This window comes from Malus sylvestris, chromosome 11 (genome assembly GCF_916048215.2).
Source record: "Malus sylvestris chromosome 11, drMalSylv7.2, whole genome shotgun sequence".
Classification (NCBI taxonomy): Eukaryota; Viridiplantae; Streptophyta; class Magnoliopsida; order Rosales; family Rosaceae; genus Malus; species Malus sylvestris.
Genome location: NC_062270.1, coordinates 11,598,064 through 11,620,416, shown reverse-complemented (window position 1 = coordinate 11,620,416; position 22,353 = coordinate 11,598,064). Strand labels below are relative to the sequence as shown.

At 37.6% G+C, this 22,353-nt stretch overlaps 2 protein-coding genes and 1 long non-coding RNA gene across 5 annotated transcripts; 2 read left to right on the top strand and 1 right to left on the bottom strand.

Annotated features, from left to right (window-relative positions):
* Positions 1–254: 254 nt before the first annotated feature.
* LOC126588360 (fasciclin-like arabinogalactan protein 12) lies at positions 255–1,450 on the top strand. The gene has a single exon (XM_050253454.1). The coding sequence runs from the start codon at positions 321–323 to the stop codon at positions 1,116–1,118; it is 798 nt and encodes a 265-aa protein (XP_050109411.1). The 5' UTR covers positions 255–320; the 3' UTR covers positions 1,119–1,450.
* A 14,566-nt stretch (positions 1,451–16,016) lies between these two features.
* On the bottom strand, positions 16,017–19,378 carry LOC126590638 (zinc finger protein BALDIBIS-like). 3 transcript variants are annotated; one of them, XM_050256114.1, is made up of 5 exons: positions 19,274–19,378; positions 18,568–18,700; positions 18,032–18,431; positions 16,648–17,564; positions 16,017–16,251 (listed from the first exon to the last, which is right to left on the bottom strand). In XM_050256114.1, the coding sequence occupies exons 1-4, from the start codon at positions 19,361–19,363 to the stop codon at positions 16,661–16,663; spliced, it is 1,527 nt and encodes a 508-aa protein (XP_050112071.1). In that variant the 5' UTR covers positions 19,364–19,378; the 3' UTR covers positions 16,017–16,251; positions 16,648–16,660. The 3 variants fall into 3 exon arrangements, with proteins under 3 accessions (XP_050112071.1, XP_050112072.1, XP_050112073.1); XM_050256115.1 differs by lacking the exon at positions 19,274–19,378 and adding an exon at positions 18,783–19,100; XM_050256116.1 differs by lacking the exon at positions 19,274–19,378 and adding an exon at positions 18,847–19,100.
* A 1,200-nt stretch (positions 19,379–20,578) lies between these two features.
* LOC126591102 (uncharacterized) lies at positions 20,579–21,319 on the top strand. Its single transcript, XR_007612256.1, has 2 exons — positions 20,579–21,123; positions 21,204–21,319. It is a non-coding gene; the product is annotated as an uncharacterized LOC126591102 (long non-coding RNA).
* The last annotated feature ends 1,034 nt before the right edge of the window (positions 21,320–22,353 follow it).

Genomic DNA, 22,353 nt, shown 5'->3' with positions numbered 1-22,353 from the left:
ATAAGTGAAAACAAAGCAATCATGCACTTACTAACTAGCTTTATTTGCCCACACCCACTTGATTTTCCCTCTGTTCTTTTCCTTCTTTCCCCAGCAAACTAGTAGCTACGACACCATAATCTCACTCTAAATTCATTCTCTCTCCATCTCAAGAAAATAAGACATGCTAACTACTAAGGTTGTACAAACGATCAAAAGATTAACCCTCTCTCACCTAACCCCTCCTCTCCCACCACTAATATAAACCCTCTCCTGTCCTCCAAACTCATATCCAACATTTGTGTTCAAAATATAAAACACATCCCACAACACACTTAAATATGATGAAGCAACAGTATCAGCCTCTCTTCTCACTCACACTCCTAGTCATCTTCCTCTCCCATTGCACCAAAACCCTAGGCCAAGGCCCTGCTGCTGCCCCGGCAACCACCAGCCCGGCGGCTGTTCCCGCACCACCAGCCGATGCCCCAGCACCACCAGGCCCAACCAACGTCACCAAAATCCTAGAAAAGGCAGGAGGCTTCAACATCTTAATCCGCCTTCTAAAAAGCACCCAAATCGATAGCCAGCTCTATAGCCAGCTCAACAACTCCAACAGTGAGCTGACACTTTTAGCCCCGCCCGACAGCGCCTTCTCAAACCTCAAAACTGGCTCCCTCAACTCTCTCACTGATTCACAAAAAGTCCAGCTCTTGCAATACCATCTCATCCCAGATTTTCTCACGACCCAAAACTTCCAAACTCTGAGCAATCCGGTGAATACCCAAGCCGGAGACGGGTTCGAGTACCCGCTAAATATCACCACATCAGGCAATGCTGTGAACATTTCAACTGGCCTTGTCAACACTTCAATCTCAGGCACTGTCTACTCTGATGGTCAGTTGGCTATTTACCAAGTTAACAGTGTGCTCCAACCCTACGGTATTTTTGCTCCCAAGACTCCGCCACCGTCACCGGCACCCTCTCCTGCGGAAGAGAAGCGCAAGAAGAAGTCTTCATCTCATGAACCTGTTGCTGAAGTGAAGTCTGGTGCTGTGCCTACACTAAATATCCCCAAGATTAATGGCATTGTCTCTATTGGAGTTGCATTAGCTGCTGCAGCTATAAGCTTTTTGTGACGAAACTGTTTTGTGCCCACTGCCGTTGAATAATTCTTATACAAGCGATATTGCAGGTGGGGATTCGAATTCGGATTGAATATGAAGGATAATGATAAACACGTAAGGTGAGGGGTTTGGAATAATGTTGTGTCTGGTAGACTTATTACCATTTTTATGCATGCCAGTTTGTGATCATATATGAGAGCAATGTCTTGTAACTAATGGATTTTATGGGGTTCTTGTTCGTAATTTGCTTGTTTTTTTTTACTGTATTTGTTGATAATTTTGTTTTGTTCTATTGTTATGCTAGCTTCATTGTAAATTCAACAAGAAAATTTGTGTTTTCATCATTCATTTTTCCCCTTAATTTGGACTACATTTTTTAATTTAATTATTTTAGGATAAAATTTATCATGTATGCTAGCTTCAGCTTCTGCCAAAGCAAGTAATTAAGTTAATTTGTAAGCCATGACGCATTGGCATTGACTTTTGCCGGATTTGGCAAATACTATTGACGAACTGGTAAGAGCAGCTTTTCTAGCTAGTATCATGAGCTGGAGGTAGCACTTCTTGCTTACGAGTTAAGTTTGTCAACTACTAGTTCTTCCTAAAACGATCCAGTTCTTTAATCGTGTCTAATGACTTCAAATTATTTCTTACTCTAACCTATTGCCTATAAGGACGTATAAAACAAAAAATCCATTTGTACCAAACTTTCATCTCAGGATTCTCATCCTTCAAGTTCCATGGGAAAAACAATTATCTAAGTATAAGACTTGCGTTCCTCCCATGTGAGAATGCATATATTCTACTATTTGCAAACAACACCTGTTCACCGTCTAAATTTATAATCAGAACCATTTAATTCTTTTAAGGAGAAATTAGGTTCTCGTCATTCCTTTTGCTATTGATTAAAACATTATTCATTTTCAATTTTGATCAAGGTCCTTGATATTAATAACATCCTTAATTATTTCAATAATAAAATATTTTTATTTCTAAATATAGTCATTTAATGTTAAAAATGTTACAATTAGTATATTTATATTTATGGCTAAATTTTTTATCATATATTTTTATTTTTAGTTTGTACCCATTTTTAATTTGCAAACTTTTTTTAATTTGTACCAAATTTCTTTTCAGTTTTTATTTGTACCATATATTAATTTCTTTTTGTGCCCATATTTTATAAAGTTTTGTTTGTATTTGTACCCATATTTTTTTTATTATATGTACCCATTTTTAATTTTGCTAAATGTACCCATGCTAATTATATGTACCATTCATGTAATTTTTTTCAAATGTTTAATCTTAAAATGTACTCATTCTTAAATATACCAATTTGTTATATGTAAAATGTACCCTTTTTTATATAAAATCTATTCAATTTTTTTTTCTAATCCTTTTTTAAACTTATATGGATACATTCTTTTTTCTTTGACATGAGAATATATCCATGTTAAGTTTAATCGAAGAAATTTACTAATTTTATTAAGCCTAATATCTTTTTTTTTTTTTTGTGATTTTGAAGAATGTACTCATGTTTTGATACAATAATTTTTTGATTAATTTTGATGAATGTACCCATGTTTATATACACAAACACACACACACAATAGTATATTTATATTTTATTAGTTTTAATCCCACAAATTATGGATTTTATTTAAAATCTCATTAATATAAACAACTATAAATTTCAAATTTTAATTTAAAAAATATAGTAACGTACATAAAAATAAATTATCACATTAATTTCAGGGACTTGTATAAAAAATTGAAAACCAACAAGGTTTCAGTCAAAGAATATTCAAAACCAAGGACCGAATTCAAAGTCTCCCTTCTTTTAATTTTTAGTTGAAGGTTATCACTAAACATATCATTTCGAATCAGATATTATTTATGCATCCAAATGTATGGAACATATCGACGTTGCGACTTGGTAGTAACATATTCATGATAAATCGCTTATTTATTTGATATATTTAGATGACTAAATGATTGTAGATTTGAATGATTTTTTGTATAAATAATCTTCAAATTAAAATTAAAATATAAAATAGTTTCAATTATAAAACTTAAACGATAAAATACGTTATTCGCATATAGTGAAATATGTACATTCACTCCATAGTGGAATGGAAGTATTATTTATTCTTGAAAAGTTCTTAGCTAGAGACCCACATAGATACACTAAACATTGCGAGTTTTAGGCTGGGACTTGAATTGCTAATGTCTTGTCTCTTCATATCTGATGACGTTGTCTTAGGTCAAGGTTAGTTTCGGCGAATCGTCATCTAGTTTGTTCGTTTGAGGTGAAGCTGTTTTGTCATGGTCCTTCATCCTTAATTAGAACGGTTCTTCATGGCAACAAATGGTGTCCTTGGTATTAGGACTATGTTTGTTGTTTTGTCCTTGTAGTAAGTCTAGAAAACTCGAGTTGTCTGTATGTTTAGTCTCACTGTAGGTGAGTCTGAGTTATTAAGTGTGCACTAGCATTGTTCTAAAAATTCTCGTTCAAGCCCTGCTTAGGAGCTAGGCGGTTGGTCACCGCCTCGATTAGTACTTAGTTTGAAAATTAAGAAATGACACCTAGATCTGCTGAGGCGCCCGCCTAGCCGGCCCAAACCTGTGTAGGTCGCAACTCACTTAAACAGAAAATACATAACTTTCATTTTGCATTTTAGTTTTTCAATGAATTATAAGAGACTTGTTGCATACTTAAATGAACATACATTATATCCTTGTTCCCCATGTTTTCATTATGTTCCAGTACTTCATAATATACGTCATTCTATTTTGTAATTTATGATGAAGTTCTATATATTTTAAGTATAAGAAGACACTTATTTATACAAAATATAATAGATTTACTTAAGTCTGCCTATCAGCCTAGGCGCTAGGCCTCAACTTGCTGCACAACTAGTGCCTAACGTCTTTTAGAACTTTGTGCACTAGTAAGAAATATATGGTGTTTATATTGATTTATAGCTAATCTGTATTGATGACCCTTATCAGATTGGTGGCTAATCGAAATTTTTATCTATGGTTGATTGTGATCCTTTCTAAATCATTTAAGCGTTTATGTTAAGATTAGTCATTGGAGATTGTTTAACCATATTTAACATCAGCTAAAATCTTATAATCTTTTCATTTAAGTATTTTTATTCTGCTCATTTTAAAGAAAATATTTTTTTTAAGTGTGCCTCATCATCATTTGGTAACTAAATAACGATATAATTATAATGATTCGTTTCTTTAATTTTGTCTGAACTAATTGTATACTTCTATGGTAAATGGCATGATCATCATGCTTTCCCTCATCATCATGCATGTACACTTTAACAATACTTCAAGTATTCAGTTGGTTAGAAAACATTATCTGTCTTGCTGATCAAGAAACTAAAAGAATAGAAACTATCAATGATTTCCCTCGTTAACATCAGGGATAACTTGGAAATTCCGCAAGCCATAAAGATTGACGTTAATCTCACATCGATTTGACATGCACGAGGCAGACATTGAAAATGTACTATTCTGATCTATTCTGATGAATCATATAGTTTAACTACACCAATAATTAATTAAATGAAGTGTGTACAGTGTTGTTCATGAAATTTTAAAAAGAAAAGGCCAAATATATTTTTTTTCATGTGGTGGTACATCAATTTTAATATGATTCTTGACGTGAAAAAGTTGTTAACTAAATTTCCATGGTAAGCTCCATTAACAATTGAAGTCCAAACCTAAATTTGTTAGTCTTCCGTTAAATAAACAAGATAAAGTCATCATTTTAAAATCAAATTAAGAAACCTATAACTACTATGGGTTCTTGTGTCGATTATATGTCGTTTGATTGCTTGTTCGCTGCCTACAGAGGGTGAATTAGGGGTCGACAAATTGTTCGCTGCCTAAAGAGGATGAATTAGGGTTCGACAAATAATGACACTGGGCAGTGGCCGAAGCCATTATTCCAGCTAGAGAGGATGACGTAGTGAATCTTCCTTCATGTTTAGAGCTTCCCGTGAAGAAGCAGAGGCAAAGTAATTCATTGCAATGTCGTACATCTAGTGCATATTCTGTCAAATTGGTAGTTAATTGATGATATGGAATAGGTGTGCCCCCCATTTTTGTTGGCTAAGATGACAATTATGCGTCAGATGGACAAAAAGAAATTATTTTTATTTTATTTGACAAAGAAAATTAAAAAACACTTAATTGATTAACAAAAAAAAAAATTCAAATTTTACATTCTTAGAAACGTAATATAGTAGAATGGTTTTTCTTTGTATTCACCGAAAGCTAGGGTTACAAGATATATAGGAAACAGATACATTCCTGATCCTAAACTAATGCCTACAATCAAGGAAATCAAACCATAACAGGTAAGCAAATAACTAATTTACAGATTTACAATATTTACTATAATTAATCTGAGTGTATGTTAATAACACCTAACTTGCTGAGCAATGTTTCAAACTGTGTAGAACTCAACGGTTTGGTGAAGATGTCTGCTGGTTGGTCAGTTGTTCGTATGTATGCCGTATGAATCAGTCTTCCTTGAATCTTCTCTCGTACCAAATGCAATCAATCTCTATATGCTTTGTCCTTTCATGAAATACCGGGTTCGAAGCAATGCATATGGCTGCTTGGTTGTCACAAAACAACGTGACTGGTTGTGAATGAATCACCTTTAAATCTCTTAAAATGTTCTTTAACCATGTGATCTCACAACATGTGGCTACCATGGAACGATACTCAGCTTCTGCACTGGAACGAGAGACAGTGGTTTGCTTCTTTGTTTTCCAGGATATTGGTGCTTGACCAAGTTGAATACAGTAACCTGTTACTGATCTTCTTGTGTCTATGCATCTAGCCCAATCTGAGTCACAAAATGCCCTTAACTGCAAAGATCCCTTGGATGGCAAAAATATGCCTTGTCCCGGTGCACTCTTAATGTATTTGAGAACTTTGTGTGCCGCCTCAAGGTGTGGTTGTCGAGGCTTTTCCATAAACTGACTTAACATGTGCACATCATAGGCTAAGTTCGGCCTTGTTATGGTCAGGTAGATCAGCCTACCCACAAGTCTCCTATATGATGAAGCATCAACCAGAATTTCTCCTTCTACCTGTGTAAGAGAAACATTTTGCTCCATAGGGAATCGTGAAGGTTTGGCACCCAAAAATCCCGCATCATCTAATATATCCAATGCATATTTTCGTTGGCACAAGGTGATGCCATTTTTGGACTGTGCAACCTCTATCCCTAAGAAATATTTAAGTTGGCCTAAGTCTTTCAATTTGAATTGTTGCGAGAGAAATTGCTTCGTTGCTTCAATTTCTTGCAGATTATTTCCTGCTAGAATCACATCATCAACGTATACCAACAAAGCAATGAAGTTACCTTGCTGACTTTGGACAAACAAGGAATAATCAGACCATGATTAATGAAATCCTGCAGCCTTGAGAGCGGTGGAAAGTTTGATGAACCATTGTCTTGAGGCTTGCTTTAAACCATATAAGGATTTGTGTAGCTTGCATACACGAGTCTCCCCCTTTCGTCCGAAGCCAGGAGGTAATTGCATGTACACTTCCTCGTCAAGATCACCATGCAAGAAGGCGTTGTTGACATCGAGTTGGTGCAAATGCCACTGACGCACAACAGCAACACTAAGGAGCACACGAACAGTGGTTAACTTGGCAACCGGAGCAAAGGTTTCACGATAGTCAACCCCTTCTATTTGGTTATAGCCCTTGGCAACCAACCGGGCTTTGTAACGCTCGATGGTCCCATCAGGTTTAAGCTTGACTTGTACACCCATTTGTAGCCAATCGGCTTTTTGTGAAGGGGAAGTGGAACGAGAGACCAAGTATTGTTGGCCTGAAGAGCAGCAATTTCATGTTGCATGGCAGCACACCATTGTGGATGGTGGACAATCTGCAAAAAAATGGTAGGTTCTCGGAGGGTGGTGACGTTAGTGACAAAATGTTTATGCATGGGAGAAAGGCGATGGTAAGATAGGTAATGAGACAGGGGGTAAGAAGTACCTGAGGACTGAACCAGATTCGAGGAAGAAACAGGTTGGGACGGGATAGAGGTCTCGACGTGGAAATCCTGCAAGAAAGATGAGGGTTTGGTAGGGCATGTGCCACGACGGGGTGGCGGTGGTGTAGCATGAGACTGAGCAGGAGGGGAAGACGAAGGTGATGGTAATGGTGATGGTGATGGAGAAGGTAAGGAAGGTGAAGGGGTCTCAACGGCTAAAGGAGGTGGAATGGTGACAAGGGCAGAGCCTACATCAAGATAGGGTTCTATAGGAGGTGAATGAAAGAGAGTAGGGGACAGATCAAACGATGGCAAATAGGATTCTATGGGAAGTGGAGTAGGACTGGTAGTGGGAGCAGCAGAAGTATGAGATAAGTGATAGGGAAAGTGGTCTTCGAAAAAAGATGACATCCCGTGACACAAAAATCTTTTTAAGTGTGAGATCTAACAAGCGGTAACCTTTTTTACCACAAGGGTACCCAAGGAAAAGACATCGTCGTGCACGAGGATCAAATTTAGAAGGTTTTTGTGCAAGGGTTGATGCAAAACATAAGCATCCAAAATCACGTAAATGCATGTAACTTGGTGCCTTGTGAAACAATTTGTGATATGGTGTTTGCCCTTGAAGAAGAGGTGTGGGTGTACGATTGATAAGATAGGCCAAAGTGAGAATGGCATCCCCCAAAAAATGCTTAGGAAGATTGGCTTGGAAAAGAAGGGCTCGAGCAACATTTAACAGGTGTCTATGTTTGCGTTCAGCAACACCATTTTGTTGTGGTGTGTTGACACAACTGGTTTGGTGAAGGATCCATTTGAGTTTGTAAAATGTGGCAAGTTTGAACTCGGGACCATTATCACTTCGAATCACCTTAACTGTTGTGTTGAATTGATTCTCAATCATGTGAATAAATTGAACAAGAAGGTCTTGTGTGTCAGATTTGTGTTTCATCAAATAAACCCAAGTGCACCTTGTGTAATCATCAACAATGGTGAGAAAATATTTTGCACCTGAGAGGGAAGGAACTTGATAACCATCCCAAATGTCAATATGTATTAATTCAAAACATGAACGAGTAGATATAGAACTCAAGGGAAAAGACAATCTGGTTTGTTTAGCCAATGGGCAAATTAAACATTTATTTGAATCACATGATTTATTGTGCACAAAGGGAAGTAACGAGGACACTTTAGGTGATGGGTGCCCAAGGCGTTGGTGCCAAAAAGGAGAGCTCATGGTGGTTATGGTGTTGCAGGATCTCTTCTTTGGTGGTTCGAGATAGTAGAGTCCCTCCCGTTCAATTCCCGTCCCAATCATTTTCCCCAAACGTAGGTCTTGTATGACACAAAATTATTTGAGAAAAATGGTGATGTAGAGGGAATCATAGGCTAACTTGCTAATAGATATTAAATTTAACCTAAACAATGGTACACATAAAACATTGTCAAGGATAAGGTTGGGAGAGAAGACCACTTTGCCGACATGGATTACAGTAGCAAAGGAACCATTTGGTAATTCAACACTATGATTTTCAACACGTTTTGAGGACGTGAGAAACTCAAGACTGCATACGATGTGGTCCGTGGCGCCACTGTCCAAAATCCAAATGATTTGCTTTCCATTACGCACGAAAGAAAATGCTTTACCTGAAAGTTCTTCATGTTTCGAAGAATTACACACTTGATTAGCAAATGAGGATTTGCTCTTGTTCAAAAGCTGAAGAATCTGCTTGCAGTCCTCCGGAGAAAAAAGGAAGTTGGGCATTGTGTCCTTCTTGTCACATGCCGTGACTTAGTTGCCCTTGGAAGGCCGACTTTGGTCAGTTTCAGCCGCTGCTTTTCGTTTACGGCAAAAGTTGAAAGTGTGTCCCTTCCAACAACAAAATGTGCACCTGAGATAAGCACGACAATTCTTGGTGCTATGGTTGGTCTTGTTACATTTGGCGCATCGCTGACTACTATCTTCTGTCTCGGGTTCTCGACCAGCACCTTTCACTGTAAACACGGCAGCTTCAGGTTGCATGGTGCTGCTCTTTCCATTTGACACTTCGACTTGTTTTTCATGACGAAAAACAAGCGTATAAGATTTGTTAATAGTTGGCAATGGATCCAGCAAGAGGGTGTTGCTACGAACCGTAGCATATGAGTCACTTAAACCCATAAGGAACTTCATTGTTTTCTAAGTCTCAACATTTGATGTTATCTCATTCATCGCTTCACAATGGCATGTCGGGATTGAACATAAGGCATCACATTCATCCTAAAGGCTTTTGAGTTTGGTGAAATAAGAACTCACCGTCATGTTGCTTTGCACACAATTATGAATTTCGTTTTCTATGTCAAACAGTTGAACGATGTTCACATGAGAAAACCTTTTTTGCAGGTCAAGCAACATCAGCCGTGCGTCCTTGCAGTGTATGACACTTCTTGAGATTTCTTTTGACATGGAACCAAGCAGCCATGTTTTCACCAGATTATTGCACCGGTTCCATTGCTGTAATTCTTCAACCTGTGCATCAGTTGGCTTCGTGATTGTTCCATCAACCAGCCCTAACTTGTTTTTGACCATCAAGGCCATGGTCATGGATTGCGCCCATGTGCCATAGTTGTCTTCCACGAGTGGTTGCGGCACAAGAATGGTGCCAGGCTGATCCGAGTGATGAAGGTAAAGTGGATGATTAGGGTTTTCCCACTTCTGATGCAAAGTCATGCCTAAAGAGGTTGACTTTTCTGGTTTGTCAACCATGGCTATGGTTGCTAGGGTTTAAATTTCTGTCGTGGTTTTCCCAGATCGATCACTCTGGTACCATCTTAGAAACGTAATATAGTAGAATGGTTTTTCTTTGTATTCACCGAAAGCTAGGGTTACAAGATATATAGGAAACAGATACATTCCTGATCCTAAACTAATGCCTACAATCAAGGAAATCAAACCATAACAGGTAAGCAAATAACTAATTTACAGATTTACAATATTTACTATAATTAATCTGAGATATCTTCTTTAACATACATGCCCATGAATTCTCGAACTTGAAGCTTCAATTTTTACCAATGGTTCCTGCCTCGATACTATCTTCGTATCTAGCAATGGCGGTCGGGGCGGCCTTCATGCTCGTGCTCACCAACTGCGCCTTCGCTGACTCTCCAATTTTTTTATTTTTTTTTTAAGAAAGAAGTAGATTCATTGATAAGAGTCGTTACATAGTTTGCTACAAGGCCATTTAAGGCATCACACTCTCTTCAGTAAGTAAATCTGAAATTAAGGTTGGGGGTTGATCATCCCAATCACAGGCGTTGCTCACCGATAGACCCCAGCGAGCGATTATGTGTGATGCGTTGTTTGCTTGGCGGCGGGTGTGGGTTAAAATAGCTCCAGTGATTGTTGACAGCAGCTCCTTGATGTCCTCCATCACTTGTCCAATTTCAGATAAGTCAATGGAGGGATTTCTGGAAGCTTGAAAAATATGAAACGAGTTGCTCTCACATTGAAAGTTTTGGAAACTCCTATCTCCTGCCCAAACCAAGCTCTCCCTTACGGCTACAGCCTCTGCCAGCAGAGGGGAAAAACAGTCCTGAAAACTGCCACACCTTACAGCAAAGAAGTTCCCTGTGTCGTCCCTAAGAACAGCTTCAAAACCAGCCACACCTTTTTTACCCCATTCCAAGCACCGTTGACGTTTAATTTAAAGCGTCCTGGAGGTGGGGTAATCCATCTTGGAACAGACGCCGTTTGGGGCCCAATATCATTGCCCTACGTGTGATTTTTATGAACAAATTCCTGCCATCGTTGCATTGCTCTGGCAGCACAAACATCCGGAGTGTCGCACCGTTCTCCCACAGCTTAGCATTTCTAGCTTCCCATAAAGCTACACAGATCATTAGGAACACACCAAAACAATCGTCTGGGAGGTTCTCGGCTATTTCAGAAACCCATTCAAGGAAAGAAATAGACCGAGCATCACTCGAAAATTATTCCCAAATTTGATGCCGACCAAGCGCACTTAGCATAACTGCAGTGTCGCATTAAATGCATAACCGTTTCTCCATAGGTATGGCATACAACACAGGACCCTCCCTTTAGAAGCTTTCTTCTTCTCCGCCTCATCATTCCACCGCTCCGCTGGACCAGAACCTTAATGCAAAATTGGAACCTCAAGTTCGTATTTTTTTCTCGGTTGTTAATAAGGGGTCGTCTTCATACTAAAGATAGTTAACGGATTCAATCTCCTACCTTTGACCCCTCTTGTGCTTTCTGTCGTATAGAGTTAGAGTTATTAATCATCTTTCTTTCATTTTTTTTTTATCTTTTTTCTCTTTCTCTTTTGCTTCTTCTGTCTGGCTGCATTTCATGATTGTCCGGGGCCTTCTGTGTCTAATGATTTTTTGGATTGACTGACTAGTTTTCATAATTGGGATCCCTCTTTTGAAATTGATCGAAAGTTCCTTTGCAAAGTTCCTATTGTTTGCTGGCATATATAGGAATCTGGACACCATCTTTTGTTAAGGAACGATAACCCGCACCCCATTAGAGTTATTAGAGTTTCTTCCAAATTTTAGTCAGACTTAAATCTTGATCATATTTCTTTAAGTAATCCTGCTGAAGAAACTAACTCTTCTACATAGTTATAACTTTTGCTTCTAGTTGGGTTTGGTGCTTTCTTTTTGCATAACTCAGCATGAATATTTTCAGTTTACTGATTTTTCATATGGATCTTGAATGACATGATATATCTGAAAGAGAAAAAAGAAAGGGCATTCAACAACATTTATATACATGTACAACGGGCAATGGGAATCAAAGAACAATGCCTTTGGAGTACAAGAAAGTATATATATTCAAGAAATAAAATATTTGACGTCCAATGAATCATATTTAGGAAATACAACTTTATTAAGGATAAGCAAGTAAACTATACCTCTACTAAGTAATACTAAAGTTATAAAATTGATTTGGTCCCAACTTTATGACTTTATAGAAATTTTACTGTATTTTTTTTTCAATCACCAACCACAAGGGACTAGTACATATATGCTTGTTAACGCATGATCATTTTCAATCCTAAAATAGTACAAACCTAAAAAAGGCTCAATAAAGGCCCAAAGGAAGAAAGGAAGACCAATGACAAATAAAGAAAGAAAGACCAAGGCCCATGGAATAAGAAAGGGCCACCTCAAGCGCTACGGACGACTGCTCAACGATCTGATTTTCCTACCAATAAAGAAGCTGGTGGCAAGTTGGCATACTGACAACTTTATAATACAAAGGCCAAAGAGTAGGCCTACTTAGACATCAACCCCAGACTGCATGTTGGCCATTGGCGAGAGCAGAAGCCTATGAAGGGACATAGAAGTTGTCAAAAGCACTCAGACGTGGGTTTCCTCAAACTCCAGGTTCGAGCAAGACACTTGGTACACATAACGTTGGCCTACAAAAACATGCATTTAGACTTGGACGAAGGTCACTTCATCACCACGTGTCAACTAAGGGATAGAAAACTAGCTAGCAAGTCATGTTTACGCACTTGGTTCATTAAATGCGAGAGCGGTAGAGTACTAAAGCCCAAAAAATTTTGGGGCTCACTAAGGGCCTATATAAGGGGAATGAGTACCTTTTATAAGGGTTAGACATAAGAGTGAAAATGGAAGTTAGACTATACCGAGCACTTCTTATAATCTTTATTTAATATATACAAGCATCTCAATGGATGTAGCCCAATTTTAGGGATGAATGTTGGGTTGTGGACTATTTTAGCACATGTGTGCGGAAGCGTGTCAAGGTGAATTAAGCATATATAATCCAATTTACATGCATGGTTAGCGAAACTTTGGATTCCGTTTAATCTTATTAAATTAATCCACATGATCTAGGTTAATCGATGTGCTCGTGTTCTTGTAAAATAATTTTAAGAACACATGCATACTTAAATTAAATTTAGAATTCCAACTTTTAGATTTCATATAAATATGAATTCCTTGTTGAGGTTCCCAAGTGTTAGCCCTCTATTAGTATACACACGAATAAATCTCTGGTTGGTGAAACTGGAAGACAACGAACGGTTGGGTCCTTCTCCTCCAATAGGTGCAGCGGCAAGGGTAAGATTGTGTGGTGCTTTATTTTTCAATTTCTCCAAACTGGAAAACCTAATTCCTTTCTCTCTAAATTTTGATTTCACAATATGTAAAACCACACACAAGGTCTAAAGACCCTTTAGGCTTATATATAGAACAATTCCATAAGCCGGTAGGATTACAACTTAATCATGCATCTTTTACCACACATATGCTGCAAGCCCTAGGGAACCCCTTCTTGCCCTTGTCACACCTTTCCTTTGCCACTGGGCTTCGGTCTTATTCGCTTCTTATTTTATTTATTTAAGTTACCGGTCTTTTCTTCTGGACTGAACTTCCTTATTTTACTTTGGTACATTAACCAATAATAAATAGAAGGGGCAATGAATAATTTGATTAATCAAACTAGTCTAATTTACATAGTCAGAAACCATTCTAATTCAACCTTATAGGATTATCCATAAACCGAATAGTAACATCTAGCAATGGCTTTCGATTACCAGATTAGTCAAAATATTTTTGAATTTATACAATACATATTTAGAACCTTAGTTATGGTTACAATACAATTCTGTCCTCTGTCTACTATATTCTGACAGAGCATGGAACATTCGTCAAGGGTGATGCTATCCACACACCAATATTTAATTCACACACACCTCTCTCGATTTACGACTATCCAATTGAATGAATTGAAGAAGATCAAGGGACATAAATTGACAATGGCGTGTCGGAGGTAAAAATTGGTGTGGATAGCACCACCCTTTGTCAAACTCTAAGCATGAATGTGATCAAATGATCCTGAAACTCACAGTATAGGATTGCTATACTGTTTGAGAGCTTTTAGGCGAGACCAAAGATCACATTTATCAACTCGAGATAATAGCGGCTCAGGTCTAAGAACTAGTTGCATCCATAAATCAGAAGTGTGGTACAATTGACAAGTAGGTAATCTTTCATTCGTATACTTCTATAGTTGGTCAATTTTCAATGAGTTCGATCTCCTAGCACCCTTATGTCTATTCCATGTCACTACATGCTTACTCTGAGACATACGACTGAATACGACATAAACCGGCCTTTGCGGATGTTCGATAGTCCTTTCGATCATCCTATGACTAGGAATATAGTTTAGGACTTAAGATCCGTAGGATACGTAATACATTTATTAGGATTGAAACATTTTTGCAATTCCGTCTGTACTACTTAAGTTATTCCTTAGACTCATCCCAATAACTAACGAACCTTTCCTAATGAAAAGCGAAGCTTGTGTAAACCACCATCAGGAAAAAAACTAAAAATTAATGCTAGAAGCTTTAACAGGAAGAGACAAAAACTTGCACAACAAACTCAAGTTAAGTTGCTATAACTTATTTTGATTTAAAATGATCGAGCTAAAAGAAAAACGAAAACTTATAAGAAAAGTTCTACAACACAATGGCGTAGCCACCCACAAGGTTAAGGTGGGCTGTAGCCGAGGGAGGTTTTCTGTAAGGGTAATGTTATCCATGCACTCATTTTTTACTTCTTACACACTTCTCTAAATGGTCGGTTGTTCATATCGAATGAAATGAAAATGATCACTGACAAAATATTAATAAGGCTATATTGGAAGTAAAAATGGATTTGTGAATAGATCTATTCTTTTGTAAACTCATGCTTATAGCCTACTCAATTTCAATACATATTATTATTTAATGTATATTTAGTAGAGGAGAGGTATAGTAAATAATAGTTTTATGCTAAAAATTATAAATTAGTTCTATCTCTAGTCCCCCTTTATTATATTCTTTAAATAAGACCATTTACCCTATGTGGTTTAGCCTCTATGCTTCTTACTCAAGAAAAGATTAATAAGTTCTTTAAATACACAATTAAATCCCTATCTCTGCAATTCCTAACTTTCCGTTGCACTTTTTCAATGAATGTCACATTTGGTACGTTCTTAATCTCTTTATTTACTTATTCTTGATTTAATTAGTAGGTTAATTATTTATATGGTCCTTGAATTTATCGGTTAGGGTTATGATTTTGAGAATAGTTTATATTATATTGTTGTTCTTTTATATTGATTATTATATATTTTATATAAGCAAAAAAAATAAACATATGATTTTATGGTACTATTTTCAACTAGTCCACCCAAGAAAAAAATTCTGGCTCCGCCCTTACAACAGTTGCGCTTGGGAGATATGTGTTGCTCCTTGTTTTGACAGATATCGTTACTTATTGTGATCACTTAGATCTGCAAATCCTGGCCATATGCCGCCATCACCTCAACCATTGTTCCACTGATCGGGCACAACTGCACCATCCCGCATAGATTAAGGTGACCTATCCGGCTCAACTATCAAAATTCTTGGACTCAACTCATACCTTGCTAGAGTTGTCTAGATCTAACAATTTAATTGGGATTCAAGACAAATGGCGTTCCACAACGATAAAAGCTTGTTAAGATCAAGAGAATGCTAGGGGTCACACAAGGATGCATGTTGATGATATAGATTCGGCCGAAATCCCTGGCACATGTGGTGAGGGAGAGACGTCCTCCTTGAGTGAGAAATAGCATCTTTTGGTCTTTTTGTACATTAATTTTCTAGACACCCACGGTATTTGATAGTTTTGTAGGTGATATTTAAGATCAATTTAGTTTTTTATTTAATGGCACATGATTGGTAATATAACAGTTTATTTAAACAAAAAAAAAAATTTGTATTTTACAAAACTAATAAAAAGAGCCCAGGATATTCTTATTTTGTCAGGGATAAAAGACTGGATTAGAGTGATGTATTATAAACAAATAGGAAGAAGATATTTTTGTTATAAACCACAAGCTTGTTTGTTGAATATAACAATTGCCAAACATTCACGTTAACCTAACAATAAACATTACTAATTACTTGGGAATGCAAATTACCTCAAATCTAGTAAATAAAGTAGAACCAACTCCATTGTCATTGAACTTTTTCTGAATCAGGTCCACACCAACGTACATTAGATTCCCTTGTTTGAAATTGACGGTGGCAAATGTTGACACTGAGAAAAGGCAGCGACATGGGTCACAACTCACAAGCAAATATGACACATGCTAGGCTTCAGCGTTTATCAAATGAAAAGAAAGACAAAATAAAATCTACAACATGCATGCAGGGAGGGTCCCTATTCCCTCCTCCCTCTTTCAAACCCATGAATTCTCTTTTTGTTAGGTCTCTCCCAACCTGCACTAGCGCTCTCTCTCTCTCTCTCTCTCTCTCTCTCTCTCTCTCTCTCTCTCTCTCTCTCTCTCTCTCTCTCTCTCTCCACGGGTTGACTCACTTTATAGAGTGCAACTCAGACTCGTTAGCCTCCTAATAATCTACTTTCCATTAGTATTCATTTCGTCTAAAACTCTAGTTATAGGTACAACAAAGTCTCTCTTAGAATTATAATTACCTTGTAATTGATGTCATTGATGCCGACTACTGGTAGTAGTACTAGTGTATTGGCTCAAGTCACTCATGGAAGCTAACTTTGCTAGCTCTTGTTGAAAGAAAGGCACTCCGCCACCAAATATTGCATCACCTCCTCCCACTCCAAGAAAGTCTCTAGTTAAACTACTTTGCTCACTTGTTCCTTGTTTTGTCATGGCTGCTGCTCCAGCTGGCATCATCAAGTGTTTGTTGCTCAAGAACAGTGACCCATCTTCAATTGTGGCTCCTTGAGTTGACGAGGAAGACGTAGAATTCACCATATCATTGAAGTTCAAGGTGGTGTCGTTGAATGTTGTAGCTGGGTTGTTGTTGTTGCTGGTTGTAGATCCCATTCGAGCTGCTTTTTGCAGAAGTGCTGTGGCTGACATGGGTTGGTGGTGGTGGTGGTGGTTCTGTTTGTTATTGTTGTTAGTATAGAAAGAGGTGTTAGTAGTAGTACTTATTGTTTCAGAGAAACTCCCTTTGGATTCTTCGTCCTCCTTAAGCACTCCCCGCAGTAATGATGGCGATGACATAGAGAGACTGTTGGCATTTGCAAATGATGATTCTTCCACGAACTTGTTATTGTTGATGAGCCATTGCATCTGAGATGATGAAGATGATCCAAACATGTCCATTGATGCCGTTTGCAGCATTTCAGGTATAAAAGCATTGGAACTGAGATGATTGTTGGCTGCTAGATGGTCAGAGCCAGCAAATTCCGGTTGAAACATTGGTATAAAATGTGGGATTCTCTGTGGTTTATGGGTATTATTGGCAATAGACCCATTCATGAAGCTTGGATTGATATTATTGGTAGTTGGAGCTGAGCAGAATCTTACACTTTGCTCAGCCGCCAAAGCATCACAGAAGGCTCTGTGTGTTATGAAGCTATCCTTCCTGTTTAACAAAATTTGGTCAACATGCTGAAGAGTCTAACAGTGCATTATATGCATGTATAAAGCACAGTTGAGTAGTAAGAGAAACTTAGTAAACAAATTATATTATGCTCGAGTGTATGGTAATGTAATGAAGTAATGAATAGTTGAATATGCTCTTGGGTATGAATGGCTGAATATGCTTAAAAAATTAAATGAACAAGGATCTGGCAGTCGAGGATCCCGTGTGTGGTAGACACCCGGTGCAAACTAAAAAATCCCACAAATTGGATGAGTTCAGCAGTACTTGAAACATACATGATAAAGTCGTACACTTGAGTAATCATACAGGCATTAAATTCAAATAGAACCCCAAAAGTTTCTACGTGAGAGCATTAAATGTATATTCTCTCCCCAATTAATCATATAAAAGGAGGGAATTTGTAAGGAGAGGAAGTGAGAGATTAAATTGGAAATAAACAGTAGTACCTGGAAAAGAGTGTGCCACAGTCACATCTATACTCTCTAGTCCCACAAACCTTGCTATGTGCCTTCCAATCCGATTGAACTGCGTATTTCTTTGAGCACTTCTCACACTTCCACTTCTTCTCGCCGTGCTTTCGGCTGAAGTGCTTTTTTATTCCGGTGAGGTCTCCGAGCGCTCGCGATGGCTCGTGGTGCACGCAGGTCTTTTCTGGGCACACGTACACCTTCTTCCGAATCACTTCTGTTTTTGATCTTTGTTTGAGCTTCCATGGAAGGTTGTGGCCACGTCGGTGAAGCTGCAAGTTCTGGTCTCTCTGGAAACCCTTGTTGCAAATTTCGCAAACGAATCGGTTTGTGGCCATTAGGGATTTTGGGGACATAGCTATCACTTCTGCATCTGGATCTGCAATTGAGTAGAAGTCCCATCAAACATAATATGAAGAAAGAGAATAATTAACAAAAAAGGAATATTGATTAATATACTATTCGAAGCTAAAGAAGTGTATGAAGTTGCAAGGTAGAGATGAAAACACACTTGCCTGGTGTTCCAGGTAAACTTCTCTTCCTTTTGAGTTGATTATTTGTATTAGGGTTAGGGTTAGGACTGGAATCGGGCTCTTGAGCAAACCCTGTGATGATGGAGGGAACTAAACGCGCATCTTCGGACATCATCTGGAAGTTGAGCTTATTAGTAGTAATGGGTTGTGTTATAAACTTGCTAGATCAGCAAAAGTAACAACAGAAGAAGCAATACCCGCTAAAACAAATTAAGAAAGTAAAAAAAAAACAGAAAGCTTTACTACTCTGGAAGACAATACAAGAAATCTCAGTTTTTGTGTATTGAATCCTTGAGAACAAATTAAGAACTGCAGAATCAAGCTTTTTTGTTTTCTGGGAAAAGTCCTCGCTTGCACTTGGAAGGAAAAATACCAAACTGAAAATGAAGGCAAAAGAGAATATTTCCTCTCTCTCTCTCTCTCTCTCTCTCTCTCTCTCTCTATCCTTATCAAATACGGCTGCTCTCTCAAAGTCGGTCAGCCATAGACTCAGCTGGACCGCTAGAACCCATTCTCTCCTTATTTTTTTTCAATATATATCTACGGTATATAATAATGGAAACAATAATTTACAAGAGAAGTGGACAAGTTTCTAAAGATGAAATCAAGTTTTTATTTGAAAAGGTTAAACCCTAAAGAAAAGTGAGTTGCCTTTACAGCCAGCAATTCACAAGGTAAAAATCATTACGCTATAATTGCATGGGGACCATGAAGAGAGAGAGAGAGGGTGGTGCCGCCCGTGAGAGCTGAGTGGTCGCAGAGAGAGTAGGGGACCCATGAAAGACTGTCAAGAGTGTCAGTTACAGTGAGAAGGGGAAGACAAGAAGTGACTGGTACCGCTTGACATGTCGACCAAAACCCACGAGACGCTACCTTCACCCTTCACACACGTACTACCTACACTTTTCTCTAGAAATTCGCTCCTCTCTCTCTCTCTCTTTCCCTCTCTCTGTGATTCTCTCTCCTCTTTGGTGGCTTTAGCTATATGTTCACATAAAAAATCTAGTGAAGATCATTTTCTTAAGAATTTTATAATCTTATCTGTTTATTGTACATTGTGCGATCAGAAATTATTTAAAATTTAAAATTCAAATATAAATAGTATCTAATGAAAATTGATCGTAAAATGTACGATAAACAGACACAACTGCTACATCTCTAGAAAAAGGAACCGATCATTTTTCATATGTTCACATTTACCAACTGGAACTGACAATCTTTCCCCATTTTGACTCAAGCTTACTTGCGGTTGCGGTAATAGTGGTGTTCTTACATTTACTGTATTTATCGATAGCTGGTCTTGTTCGACAAAAAAAAGATAGCTTGTTTTGTTAAGCAATTTTAGAAATGATGAAAATCTTGTATAGCATTAAAGCTCAGATGATTTTTTTTTCTTCTTTTGGTGTCGAAAAGAAACTTACAGAGACCCCTTGGGATCAAGGTATTAATCAAAGTTGTAAGGGTGTTTATAAAAGTGTAGATATATTCGCTTTTGTTTTGTTTTGTATTTTTTTTAATTTTTTTCATAAACATCCAGCATATTGTTAAATACACTCCTCATAAAAAATTTCTTTCAGAGTATTTACTTAAGATTTTAAATGAGTTTATAAAACATTACTAATTTGTTCAAAGAATGAAAAAATAATTGCAAATTAAATTCACATCTACCCATTTGTCTAATGAAGTGAAAATTAAAAAAAGTTAAGGTTCTACCATAAATCAATTAACATATACGGAGTAGTCCTATGACTTGTAAGCTCTTACAAGATTTGATTCATCACCGATATTGAAACTTTGTCCATCACATTCGAACAAAAGATGATTGCGGGATGTATAATTGAAATCTTTAAAAGGTAACATATTTTGGTCCCACTATTCAGAGGTTCAAATCCTTTCGTCCCAGAACATACCTAACTTTTATGATGGTATAAGAAAGATGGAAAAGGATGGAGGAGCGAAGCCTCATCAAAGTTTTGATAGTCTTGCTTACGTATTTATGAAGGATCTTGCTAAAGAAAAATATTCAAAGAGTGTGTTTGTTACACTGAATTATCTCCAACTAGACTAGCTTCATAGATTAAGTTAGATTGACTTGATTTAAACTAAGCCGTATAAGAATTGTGAAATATTTGGAATGAAAAAAATACCCAAATGGTTTTCTATCACAATCGACCCATAAATATCAGACCCGAAAGAGAGAGACCCAATTTCCAGTTTTGTAAGCTACCACAAACCCAGCACCAACTGCAGTGCCTCCTAGAAAATTTTTGGCGCTGGAACAGCCGTTTCCTGCGGGGGGAGTAATGGCTGCAACGCCAGAGTGGTGGGAATCATTTTTGGGGGCTGCCGCGGAAAACTCCCTTGTAATCGGCCTGGGAATCCTTCTTCGATGTCCATGACGAGACGCAATCTGCAGAATTGACCTTCGCAACACGGATTTGTGATTAGTGAAAGAAGAAGAGAGACGTATGCAGAGAAGGAGTGGGGTAAGGTCGTTGAGACTGTTTCCTTGTCAGTCCTGCTTCATACTACTGGCGCGTTTACGTAGCCGTAATAAAAATATGAGGAAATAGGAGGAATTGAATTGAGAAGTAGTCAGAATCGAATTTCTGTTGAAGTTGTTTACTTAAATGTTCTGGAATTGGAATAGAAATGCCCTTGTCCCAAATCAAATATTTTATATACTTTTTTTTAACAAAATTTGATATAATAGTAGGAAAAAAAAATTAAATTGCTTTTTTATTTCATAGACACACTAAAATGCTTTTGTTTATTTATTTATAAATTTAAGTATTTACTTTAACATTTAAGTTTTCTCGCTCAAGTTGTAGTTTCTTCTCTTCGGCATATGCTTGGAGTTGTGCATAATGTAAATGAGCATGGAAATAAAAAAGGTAAGAAGTTGTGCATAATTAAACTAGGGTTAATGGGTTTATAAAGGATAGTCTTGGAAATAAAAAAAGTAAGTGAGGGCATAAAGGGAACAAAAGTGTCCTTCCGATTGCCCAAGCAATCAGGAATCCAAATACCATGTTAATCTAAGGAATCCAAATCCTCCAAATTTTGGAATTGAATTCCAAATTTTTGTGTGTGTCCCACCTACTCCCCAAGTTTAGTAAACAAAGGTATACCCCATAATCGGAATTCAATTCCGTGTTTTGATTCCGATTACAGTTACGTAAATGCTCCCTAAGTGAAAGCTTGGGACTAGATACTAATTAGGTTTAGTGAAACAGAGCGTCTCATAGTCGAGGCGAGTCTCGTTCACTCTAGCCCAATACGATACCAAATATAGGATTATGATCCTGATTAAACCAGTCCCTCCTAATCCCTCCTAAGCTAATGAGGAGTGATATGGTGAAGACTTTTTTTTTTGGACAAAAGGGTAAATTACGTTACTAACAATTACAAGTACAACAAAGCCCAAAAACAAGTTAAGTTACATAAAAAAAAAAGACGGGCCACAAACATACAAAAGACAAAGCCCCAAAACCTACATGGAGCCCAACACACACAAACAAACCACATGGAAAAACCAATAAGAGGTTGGACAATTCCCGGTTTATGGTGAAACATCAACTTTCTTCATGATATCAGAGCAAGTTGACCCACGTGTGAAGCTCAATGGCCACACGTTTTCCATGTCAACCAATTCGTATAGTGCACATGTTTGGCTTGAAAATTTGCCACATGAGAAAGGACATGTGAGGATGTGAAGGTAAAAGAGTTTCATCCTCACAGTTCTGCTATAGCTAAAGAACCTGAGAA

What these genes read in the sequence shown, in the direction of transcription:
- LOC126588360 (XM_050253454.1), top strand. Translation starts at nt 321, where the DNA reads ATGATGAAGCAACAGTATCAGCCTCTCTTCTCACTCACACTCCTAGTC.
- LOC126590638 (XM_050256114.1), bottom strand. Translation starts at nt 19,363, where the DNA reads ATGGGTCCCCTACTCTCTCTGCGACCACTCAGCTCTCACGGGCGGCAC. An exon ending in GGTCCCCATGCAATTATAGC is followed by an intron (nt 18,701 to 19,273) that starts GTAATGATTTTT and finishes CTCAACTTCCAG; the next exon opens with ATGATGTCCGAAGATGCGCG. An exon ending in AAGTTTACCTGGAACACCAG is followed by an intron (nt 18,432 to 18,567) that starts GCAAGTGTGTTT and finishes ACTCAATTGCAG; the next exon opens with ATCCAGATGCAGAAGTGATA.